Source organism: Rhineura floridana, chromosome 1, assembly GCF_030035675.1.
Source record: "Rhineura floridana isolate rRhiFlo1 chromosome 1, rRhiFlo1.hap2, whole genome shotgun sequence".
Classification (NCBI taxonomy): Eukaryota; Metazoa; Chordata; class Lepidosauria; order Squamata; family Rhineuridae; genus Rhineura; species Rhineura floridana.
The window spans coordinates 130,296,130-130,308,330 of NC_084480.1; the positions used below are offsets into that span (position 1 = coordinate 130,296,130).

Below are 12,201 nucleotides of genomic sequence, written 5' to 3' on the forward strand. Positions count from 1 at the left end.
GTTATCTGTATTGCAACTTTACAGGGAAGATGAGGCAGAGAGAATGACTAGCCCAAGTTTCATCATGAAAGAGGGAGCTGATCCAAAGCCATTATTTTTAATTCCTGTTCAATGAACAAAAAACGTTTTGGTTTTCCTGTATTGTATGAAGGGCTTTCCATGTTTGTCCAAGCTCCAGAATGCCGGGAAATTTCAGCTGTTAAAGTCAACTCCTTAGCAGACATGTTATTTAGGCAATATTGGTGTGATATGGTGTCCTATCCTGTGGTCAGCTCCAGCTTCACTGCTGCCTTTCTCTGTCTGCTTTGCCATGCTGGTCCATGACCATATTGGTTATGGAGATACTGAAGATTCTTCTTCTCCTTGGTCAGTATAGAAACTGTGTGGGCTGGCAAAGCAGAGACAAAGTTCTCTGCTTCATCAGCCCAAATTAGCTGTCCAGCTTGCTGCAGTCATGAGGTGAGGGGAGTAGGACAGGTCAGGGAGAAGGGGATGTGGCCTAGGAAGAGTGCCAGGGGGCTGATTCAGGGGCTGCAGGCTTGATTAAGCTTGCAGATCAGACTTTTCCCATCTCTGCCGTAGGAGATGCATTCATTTGACCTGTTCAATTGACTGATAATGTATCATTTCACTTCCAGCTAACTTAGCACTGATTTTGATCAGCACAAATTGCCTAATGTAATTATTGTCTCCTTTTCTTTGCAGAGTGTGACATCGGTGATGGATGACTTCACACCTGATCACTTTTCACCCAGACCTGGCACAAACAAGCTGCATCAGACAATGCCAGTGGATGCGTCTCCAGACTCTAAATGCCCAATCTGCCTGGACAAATTTGAAAACATGGCCCACTTGGACCATTGCTGGCATAAATTCTGTTTTCGTTGTGTGCAGGAGTGGTCCAAAAACAAAGCAGAATGCCCACTCTGTAAACAGCCTTTTCACTCCATTGTGCACAGTAGGAGATCTGAAGATGACTTTAAAGTGTATACAGTAAGGCCTTCAAACACTGACTATTTTGCTAATCCTGATGGGAGGAGATTCCGTTACCGGACAACTTTAACACGGGAACGCCGTGCATCAGTTTATCCCCGAAGAAGTTCCTCCTTTCGAAGGACAGTGTCTCCTCCAGATAATGGAATCTTGTTTGAAGGACTGTCAGGTCAAACAATGAGGCAGAGAAATGCAGAAATGCATCAAATGCTCAGACGTCTAGCTTCGAGACGACAGGCTAGCTTAGAGGGCAGATCTATGCGACAAATTCAAGAACAGGAGATAATTAACTTCCGAAGAGCTCTGTATCGTTCTGGTACACGCGTTAGAAGCATTGAAGATGGAGGACGCTATAGAGACATATCAGCTGAATTTTTTCGCAGGAATCCTGCCTGCCTCCATAGGCTAGTTCCATGGCTAAAGCGTGAGCTCACTGTCCTGTTTGGTGCTCATGGGTCTCTGATCAACATTGTACAGCATATCATCATGAGTAATGTGACTAGATACGATCTGGAGAGCCAGGCATTTGCAGATGACTTAAAACCTTTCTTACTCCACCGCACGGTACACTTTTTGCATGAGTTCATTAGCTTTGCCAGATGCCCTTTTAACATAGAAGCATATGATCAGCACGCAAATTACGATTGTCCTGCTCCATCATATGAAGAAGGAAGTCGGTCTGATTCCTCCATCATTACAATCTCTCCAGATGAGGCTCAAGAACCAGAACATCATGCTTTCACAGATGATATTGGCCAGGCACCTTGGGATGATGAGACACCTGGACCATCTTACTCCAGCTCAGAGCAGGTTCATGCTGCCATATCTACTACTTTGGACACTTCAGAAAGCTCTGATGGGGAGCCTTCTGCTAACCCAGCTGAATTGCAGGCTCAGTTACCAGCTCAGGTGGAGATGAATGGTGACAGTTGTGATTCCTCTGATAACTGTGTTATTGTTGGCTATGTAAAACCATTAGCAGAGAGAACACCTGAACTAGTGGAGCTATCTTCAGACTCGGAGGAATCAGCTGATGGTGAGAAAAGTGAAGATGTGAAGAAAGTGCAGCCTATCCAGTATCACAGTTTTAGTGATACTGATGCTAGTGGGTATGCATCACCGTTCTCCATTGGATCTAGAGATGGTAGTACCAGTTATAAAACTAATGTGTCCCTATCAAGTAAAAGAAAATCCAAAAGGAGTGAGGACAATAGTAAAACAAGAGAATCTGCTACCCAGTCTTGGTTACAAAGCTCACCTACAAAAAGAGATGGTGATGATGACTACAGTTTATCCAAAAGAAGGAAATCTGAATCTTATGCACAACGTTCTTGCAGCAGAGAGGGGCATGGCCTGAAAAGTAAGAGGAAGCATCGTAGTATGGAAAAAGGAAAAAGGAAAAGAGACTCTAGCAGACATAAGCGTAGGAAGGACAAAAAGAAGTCAAGAACCCGAGACAAGAGTCTGTCTCGAAAGAGCCAAACTCTCTCTCTGAGTAGTGAGAGTATTGAATCTAGAGATTTAAGCAGATCGAGATCCCACAGCCATGAGTACAGCAAAAGTAGATCAAAGAGTAAAGATAGGGATTATTACATAAGAGACAGTTATGTAAGAGACGGCAAATACAAATGGGAGTGCACTATTTACAGCAGAAATACAGCCCGAGATGGGTATGAATCATTGTATAGGAGACGGACTCAGGCCAGAGCTCAGTATTCAAGGCAATCTGCTACCCCAGACTACAGAATGCAGTCATTTTCTGAACGGACAAATACTCGAAATCAAAGAGGTCTTAGAGAGAGCAGATATTACTACTATGAAAGACGCAGATCGAGAAGTCGATCCAGCAGCAGATCGAGGACTCCTCCTAGGGGGCATGATAGAGTGCGATATGAGAAACCCAGTGGGAAAAGGAAGTATAAAACCCATCACCTGGAGAGTGCACATGGAGGCATTGAAGAAGCCTCTTCTACAAAGGAAGGAAGTGTCCTTGAACTACCTTTGCCAAAGCACAAGGGCTTTTATAAAAAGGCAGGAAGCCTTTCAGACAGGCAACCTGAGGCTGAGAGTCAGCACAAAAAGAGGAAAAAAATGTCAAGAAGTCCAAGTGTGGAGATTATTTATGAAGGGAAAGCCACCGACATGACAAGACATCATAAAAAGAAAAGAAAAAGAGAGAGGAAACCACACAAAAGCCACATGGGATCCTTTCCATATTCTTCTCCAGTTGTAATTACAATTGACAGTGACAGTGATAAAGACACTGAAATCCAGGAGAATACTGAGTGTGATAGTAGCATTTCCTGGAGTCCTACAATTCAACAAAATGAGAGAGAAGTAGAGTCTCCTTCATCGCTCTTGGAAACCAGAGACTGTAACTATGACAGAGTTGATGAATTGGAAAGTATGGACAAGGACAGCAGTGTTACCACAACAATGAAAGTGGTAGATGAGACTCCAAATGCAGCCCTGCAGCCTCAAGGAACAGCCAGTGGACATACACCTTCTTTGACAGACATTGGTACTTCATTTGGCACAGGAAATCAGCTTAGTAATGTGGAAACTGAATCTGTCAACCAATTGCCAGCCATCAGAATGCCTTTACTATTAAGGATCTCAAGGAAGCTTATTGAACATTCATGTAAATTGGACTCACCAGAGCAAAAGGTTTAACTCTGCTTTTAAATGAGGATTTTTTTTACAGTCAGACTTTTCTTGTAAGCAACAAATCTCATGATTTCTTTGCTATGAAATCACATATGTGTAAAGATCTCATCCTCCAATGTTTATACTTAAGTCCAAGAGAACAGAATATTGCTAGTGTCCACCACCCTTTTTGTTCTCTTTTGTTTCCTGTGTCACAAAATCACTGCGTCCTCCCTCTGTAATATAATATAGATCCTCTGATATCTCATTGTTTTTAAAATGCAAAGTTAGAAAATAACTTTGGTTGCTTTTTTAACTTGTATAAAGGAAAAAATGTTCAGGTTTAATTTTGCCATATCCTTGATTTGCTTAAGTTTACTTTGCTCTGTGCCATCAGGAGTCATTATTCTGCCCCCCTCCCTTTTGTGTATCAGTTGTGGGCCCAGATTTTTCTCTGCTGTTCTTCTAGCTCCCCTTTCTGTGTTGCCTCACACACACTCTGGGTGATAGCAATCTAAGTTACACTCTGACTTGCTCAGTCATACTCAGACTTGTTACTTAACTCCACTGATTTCACTGGGTCTACTCTGTGTATGACTAACAGTGACTATCACCCTCTCTAAAGCAGTAGGCCGGATCCAGAACTGAGGTTCCCCACCCGTCGATAAGAATCTATGATTGTTAAATGATATTGATTCAGGCTGCCCTTTGAGCAAGTATTTCACAAGAGCTCCAATAAAGACTTTCCTGAAATCTGTTTTAGTAATACTTATTTTCCAGTTCGCGAAAGCTGACTCCACACTGAATGCTACTAGAGAAAGCTATGCCATAAGCAAGACTTAGTTCATCTTTGAAAACAAAACAAAGCATTTCTGGACTGGGACAGCCTGACCACTGTTGTCCACGCACTGGTAACCTCTAGGCTTGATTACTGTAATGCACTCTATGTTGGGCCACCCTTGAGGTTGGTCCAGAAGCTGCAGCTGGTGCAAAATGTGGCGGCGAGACTGCTCACTGGAGCAGGGTATCACCAACATATCACCCTGCTGCTGAAAGAACTGCACTGGCTGCCCATTTGCTACCGGACCAAGTTCAAGGTTCTAGTTTTGGTGTACAAAGCCCTATACAGCTCGGGACCAGGATACCTGAAAGACCGTCTTACCCCTTATATACCCAGTCGATCACTGCGCTCTGCAGGTGAGGGCCTCCTGCAGATACCATCTTATCAGGAGGTCTGTTCTGCACAACATAGGAAATGGACCTTTAGTGTCATGGCACCTACCCTGTGGAATTCCCTACCCTTAAATATTAGACAAGCACCATCTCTGTTATCTTTTTGGTGCCTATTGAAAACCTTCCTCTTTCAACAAGCCTTTTAAGTTGAGACCTTATCCCAGTCTGTGTCTGTGTTGGAATTGCTTTTTAATATGTTTTTAAACCATTTTTAACAACATGTTTTTAACCTTTTTTAAAAAAAAAGTCTTGAAAGCTTTTTAAAAAATGCTTTTAAAGATGTTTTGTTTTAATGTATTTTAAAGTGTGTTTTTATCATGTTTTGAAGTGTTTGTAGTTCTTTGGTTTGCTGCCCTGGGCTCCTGCTGGGAGGAAGGGCGGGATATAAATCAAATAATAAATAAATTAAAAAGGAGTGCAGAATCTGTAAATAATCCAGCACACTGGTTCCCAAACTTTTTTTTGCCATGGACCACTTAGAAACTGCCGAGGGCCTTGATGGACCACTTAATTATTTTTCTGCCCTTTCCCTCCTAAACTTAATCACAGTTTTGTCTTTTTTTCTTCCCCAACCTCATCATGCAGATAATCTCATGCACATTTACTCAGAAGTAAGCCCTACCACAACCAATGGTAGATGTGCATAGGATCACGTTTCAAAGGCTGCAGTCCTATGCACATTTACTCAAAAAGAATCCTGTGTTCTCTAGGATGCAAGTAAGCACCATGGTTCACAGTCTGGAAATCTTGATTGGTTTTACCCCTCCTTATATCCAGGAGATTGGAAATGACACTTCTGGTTTAGGGAGGGGAGGGTATCATGCAGGTCAAAAGTAAGCCCTACCAAGTTCAATGGTAGATGTGCATATAGGATTGCAACCTAAATTGATGCTACAGTGTAGTGTTAACAAGGGGCAGAAAAAGCTTCCACCTCTAGAAGGAAAAGGTATCTCCACCACCCCACTCTGCCAGCTTGTTCATTTCCACATCTTTTCAAGAATGTGGAGTAAGATGGAAGGATATTAAGTGAGCTAGGACCTTGGGAGTCATGGGCTCAAATCTTCACTTGGCCATGAAGCTCACTGGGTGACCTTAGGCCAGTCACACTCAGTCTAATCTACCTTACAGGGGTGTTGTAAGGATAAATGGGAGAGGGAGAGAACCTCAAGATGCTTGAAGGAAAGCTAAAAGGTAACATAATCGGTACATAACAGAAACTTGGTAGATGAACTCCTGGTCCTGAAGATTGTGGCTGTAATCCTATTATACCCATGAGTAAGCCTCATTGAATACAGTGGGGCTTACGTCTGAATAAACAGCATAGGTTTGGGCAGTGATGGGGAAGTTTCAAGAGCAGTGAAGGGGTTGTGTGTGTGAGAATGGGACTGTCTGATAAACAACACCATCCTCCCTCTCTTCCTCATCCAACCAACATTGCTCGGGACAGTCCATCCTACCCTGCTCCTCCTACCACCACCACCCAGCCATGCAAGTGAAAGAAGGAGGGAGGAGCGAAGATGGAGAAATGATCCCATTTGACCCATCAGCTCACTGCATCAGCTCACTGCATCACATAGAAGAGAAAGGCCCTGGGGAAAAAGCTTCCGCTGCCTCCACTACTGGCTTTGCTAAATGGGCAATCAGTGTTTGCTGGGAATGCGTGCAGGACTCCTAGCAGTTCCTGGACCCCCGGCCCACAGGTCCGACCTCAAAAAGGGGGGGTCTTGGAGCAGTTGGCTGACTTGTTTCACAGAGAATGGGAGGGGTAGGCGAGCTCAAGATTTACCCATTCCACACCTCTGTCAGCAGCTCTGGCCACATGCAAAGCCCAGGCTTACATTATGTTGGAGCAGCCGCTGTTATTGCTACTGTTCTTCCAAAACACACCACAGACCACCAGCATGAAGCTCATGGACCCCTGGTGGCGCGTGGCCCACAGTTTGGGAACCTATGATCTAGCACTATCATTCCTCAACAATGGGAGACAAAAGACAATGATTTAGTGGTTTGTAAGTGAATTGCTGAGAGCCAGTGTGGTGTAGTGGTTATTGTGTTGGACTACGACCTGGAAGACCAGGGTTGGAATCCCCACACAGCCATGAAGCTCACTGGGTGACCTTGGGCCAGTCACTGCCTCTCAGCCTCAGAGGAAGGCAACGGTAAAACCATCCCTGAATACCGCTTACCATGAAAACCCTATTCATAGGGTCGCCATAAGTCGGGATCGACTTGAAGGCAGTCCATTTCCAAGTGAATTGCTAAGGTGCCAGCAGAGGGTGTGAGAGCCCTTGGTTGGAACCAATTAGAAGTCCTAAAACATTTGTTTATTTATTTATTTATTTTATTTCCTGCCCTTCCTCTTAGCGTGGCATGGCATTGGTGACTCTAGGAGTAAGAGCCTGGAGCAGATCTTGCAAAGTGATGTTTGAGTTAGCCATTTAAGTTACTGAGATACTAATGGTGCATAATACGTTGCGTCAGTGTGAGGATGTTATGTAAAATAAGCTCTTTGAAATGAAGTTAACTTCAAATGTGTTAAATTTGGATTAGTCCATAAAAAAGAAATGAAACAGACTTTATGATAAGATCCAGAACAGCAATACCTTCTTAATTTGCCAGGTTTTGTCTTGAGAGTCTTTTCCTATTGGAATTTTAAGTTCACATTAATAAATAATACTAGAAACGTACAAGGCTGAAATTAAAATGTTCTGAATTTGCAGACAGAATGGAAAACAACTGTTCAGACATAGTAGTAAATTTATTATGGTCAAACACCAGCATATAAATACACAGCATTAAAACAAAAGGGTATAATTAAAATTAATCAAACATCCACAAAACTAAACAAATTCTGATAAAAAACCAGTTATAAAGCCTATGTGTGCTATTGATTTTCATCATTGTTCTCCGGCATATAATGGCCACTGCACAAAAACTGGCCACTTTAACTGTGACCTGAGGGTTCCGATCAGACAGAAGATACTCCAGATAAAATGCATCATCTCTACCGGGAATTTTAAAATCGGGGTAATGAGAGAGAATTGAAGGTCATGAAAAAAGACACAATATAGTAGAACATGTCCCACTGTCTCTACTTCCCCCGCATCACAAGGGCATACTTGCTCGCTACAAGGGATTTTTTTGAACCTGCCATCCAAAAGTGCCGATGGTAAGACATTAAACTTAGCTAATGTAAATGTTTTTCTAAATTTGGGAATGGTCAGACAGATAATGAGCAGGTACAAATGCCCCTATGCTATGTCTAAAATCAGGGTAAGATGCTGCCAAACTTAAATTATTTTGGAGTTCAATGTCCTGAATTCGCTGGAAAATACACATTTTTGCTTTAATGTAACCTAATGCTAAGATAGTGGTAGGAGAAAATCCTAAACTTAGTAATTTCATATTTAGGATCTTTTTCCAGTTTTACTGGAAAGCACCGGTTAACGTGAGTGGAGCCAGACCAACTGGTGAGAACATCATTTTTAACCAGAACTTTATTTTGCACATCCATATGTGGGCCTCTATCGAAATTAGCCCTACCTCTAATCGTATGATTGCACTGGGGACACAGCTTGGAATACCAAGTATGGATCTCAGAAATTTGGTTTGCACAGTTTCGAAAGGGGCATAGTTATCATAAGCACATAATTGTGAACCAAGCAGCATTTGAGCTACAACTTTAGCAACAAACACCTGAATGACAGATGGAGTATGCTGCCCCTCTTTAATGTAAAAGGGTTGGGAAAGGGAAAGGTGTCCCCGCACTTATAGTGCAAGTCATTTCCGACTCTTAGGGTGACGTCTTGCGACGTTTACTAGGCAGACTGTATATATGGGGTGGATTTGCCAGTTCCGTCCCCGGCCTTTACCCCCCAGCATATGCCGGGTACTCATTTTACTGACCATGGACGGATGGAAGGCTGAGTGGACCTCGACCCCTTTTACCGGAGATTCGACTTCCTCCTTTCATTGGAATCGAACTCCGGCCATGAGCAGAGCTTCGGCTGCATTACCGCCGCTTACCACTCTGCGCCACGGAGGGCCATTATACTCCTCTGCACATTAGCAGTGGCATTTTTTGCTTGAAGTCTCCATGTTCCTGATGAGTGAAATGTCACTCCTAAATACCTGTAGGTTGTTACTGTCATGCCAGCCTGCAACTGGGCCTGCAACTAAGATGGCTGCAGAGCAGGGAATTGTGGGGTTTTCTTTGATAGCCTGGATCCTGAAAGGTTAACAACCGGTTTCTGCTAACAGGCATGAGTTGGCAGTTTTACTGCCTCAGCTGCAGATCATTACAAGGCCCAGTTAACATATTATCAGCAAAGGGGCCTGGTTCCTTCAAGGCCATAAACCTTGGGAAGCTTTAGGGAGGATGTGCCATTTGGCCAGTGAGTGATGATTTTTTTCCCCTCATCATGAAGCCCTTGATTGGTTAATTGCCTCCGGCTGTTGTTAAGGCTTTTTGCCATAAGTATGGGCAAGAAATTCTAAGTTTTGTTTCTCTTTGGGTTCCACCATGCCTACTTGATGTGACCCGATTAGAATCCAGCTTACCATTAGCTATCCTGACTGTTATCTCTCTGAGGGGAGAAGGCTATTCAGCTGCAAGTCTTTTTAGTTCTGTAAGTATAGATAGGGTTGCCAGGTTCAGGGCCTGAGACTGATCCTGTATCTTTAGGAGAAGAGAAAGTCAGCCAAGTGCAGGTGTTCTTGCAACACTATAATGGGAAAAACCACAAGGTGGAATTCTCCCTTCCCACTGCACAACTTTTAAAGATACAGAAGACCTCCTGGTTGCCAGGCCCAGCCTCCAAGAGGTCTTCTGTATCTTTAAAAGTTGTGCAGGAGGGAGAATTCCACCTTGTGGTTTTTCCGATTACAGTGTTGCAAGAACACCTACTTGACTGACTTTCTCTTCTCCTAAAGATACAAGATCAGTCACAGGCCCTGAACCTGGCAACCCTACGTATAGAGCAGGCTAGCTAGACTTCATTATTTTGTATTGTTATGAGCATGGGGGGTTGGAATGGATGATTTCTGTGAGTCACCTTTCCAGCCTCTGATTCGGAATCCTATGCCCTGGGGGTTGGCTCTGCTAGCCAGATGAATCTCCTTTGTTAATCAAATAGAGTGGCCAGGTTAAGATAATGGGCCGATCAGTTGCCTAGCAATGGTGAATGGGCTAAGAAGACCCCTTTTGTGATTGAAACTCTTGTGGAGGAGAGTCCTCCGACTCCTGGGAGCTGGCAGAAGTGTGTTTGGAGTTTTTAGTGTGTGCTAGAGAATGGCTGGGGCTGCAGGCATGCAGAGAGGCTATCCCTCTGCATTATGGCTATAGGATGCCCCTGCACCCAGATGGAAAAGCTGGATAATGGACTGCTGATGCATTGAAACCCTCCATTCTGAAGCTCAGGTTGGAATGTGTGTAAATAAACAAACCATATTTGATTAAGACACCGCAGTCTCCGCTGACATTCTTCCCAAAGGAAACCAAACCCTGGAGAGGTGCAGGGACCCCCGAAATCTCACCGCTTGGAGATTGGGGGAGGCACGTGTGATGGTCCTGCTTGTAGGGTAAATATGGTAAGTGCTGTTTCTATAGAAGACATATGGTAAGTGGAGTGAAAGAGGAGGGGGGAGTACATGAGCAGTAGAATGCTGGATGATTGGCTGAGCATTTGAGTGGCTGGGAGTATAAATGGAAGAATGACAGTTGAATCTGGGTGGATGTTGGGAGTGTGGAGAAAGAGGTGTTTGAGGGTGGAGGTCAGGAGCGTGGAGAAAGAGGGAGTTGGAGTTCTGATTAATAATAAGTCAAGTACAAAACAGGAATAGATGAAACCATACGCTTGTGAAACATTCTAAAACTAATCTTGTTATTTCTGATATTTAATAAATACTTATTTGGTTTACCAAAGGCCTGATCCTTGGCTGGGGGATATACATACCAGAAGAGAGGGCAAGGTAATTACCAAGGCTGAACAGAAACAGTATCTAATGGTGGCAGCGGTGAAGGGAGGAATAATAACAATTCAAGTATCCAGAGCAACCCAGAGTTGTATGCGTTATCTATAAAGATACAAGGGGGTTGGGAACAGCATAAGCACGCAGTCACAAAAGTAACCAGCTAGAGAGAGACTCAGGCAAAGTCTCTGGGAGTATTGGTTATAGGACATGACTGGTGGTGCTGCCTAGCAGGGGGATCTAGTGAGATCTGTGCTAGAGCGGAGTGAGAAACCACATAAAGGACGGTCCGGACTGGTGGTATCCCTGGTGGTGCCTAGTGAAAGGCAGTAGCCACAAGCAGGTGGGAACCTGACAGGGAGAACCAGGGAAGGACGTCACAGCACGCAACAGTATTTTGCGACTGAACTCTCTTATGTATTTTGTTGTACCTTGCCCCTTTGGGTGTAGTTATTAAGGAACCATTTTGCTGCTATGATTGTGCACCTCTTTTACTCTTTTATTATTTTTATTCTTTAATAAACTTATTTCCATTACCAGTGTGTGTTCATTCCATGAGGTCAGTTCTAAAACCAGTCCTAACCATTGACCACAGCTACTGTGTAAGTTGGGGTGTTTTGCCTGAGGTTCTGGGCAAGGAGTGTTTCCTTGGCTCTTGCCCTTAGAACTCTTGGTAAGTTTTTTCTGGGCTCTGAGCTTCCCCTGGGCTCAGAGTGGCTAACCAGTAAGGGATGGTGGCAGTGTCTACCCTGTCAGGTTGTTGTGAGCATGCACAACCTTGGCGGAGAAGGATATTTTGCTAGGATCAATTGCCCTGGGCTGGGAATTGACTCCTGGGATGGTGCAAGGCAAAGGGGGAGGCCCCGACGGGGCACCACAGTTACCTGTTCAATTGGGTGATCATATACCTGCCATCGGTGCTTTACCCTCTCCCTGGTAAAAACCATAACCTTAGATTTGTCATAATTAATTACCAGTAGTTCTTTTTTACAGTAGCTGTCTAGGGCAGTCAACAAACGCCTCAGACCAATGCTTGTCAAAGATAAGAGAACTGCATCATCTGCATAAAGGAGAATAGACAAAGGCCTGTTTGATAATCTAGTTTGGTGAGAGCATACCAGTGCTAAACATTTGACCAGGAAGTTAATATAAAAGTTAAACAAAGTGGGAGCTAAGATGTGCCCATTTAACTCCCTTGAAAGTGGGAATAGGCCTAGACAGATGTGTTGGAAGTGGGGCAAGAGCAACTCCTGTTTTGTTCTTTTGTTTATGTTCCTGAAGGGAGTTAGGGTCCTCCAGATGGATAGGCTTATTTGCCTTTACCTGTGATGCTCTGACTGACTTCTTTCCGGCTGCTAG

At 43.8% G+C, this 12,201-nt stretch overlaps 1 protein-coding gene and 1 long non-coding RNA gene across 3 annotated transcripts in view; one reads left to right on the forward strand and one right to left on the reverse strand.

The window, feature by feature from the left end:
• The window catches only part of LOC133387351 (E3 ubiquitin-protein ligase Topors-like), a 20,486-nt gene extending 15,419 nt beyond the window's left edge, over nt 1–5,067 (forward strand). For both annotated transcript variants that reach the window (XM_061631960.1, XM_061631969.1), the window contains exon 2: nt 706–5,067. In XM_061631960.1, the coding sequence (XP_061487944.1) occupies nt 706–3,666 (2,961 nt within the window). In that variant the 3' untranslated portion in view covers nt 3,667–5,067. The remainder of the gene's footprint in view (nt 1–705) is intronic.
• The window catches only part of LOC133387379 (uncharacterized), a 33,218-nt gene that overhangs the window by 10,299 nt on the left and 10,718 nt on the right, over nt 1–12,201 (reverse strand). The window lies entirely within an intron of this gene.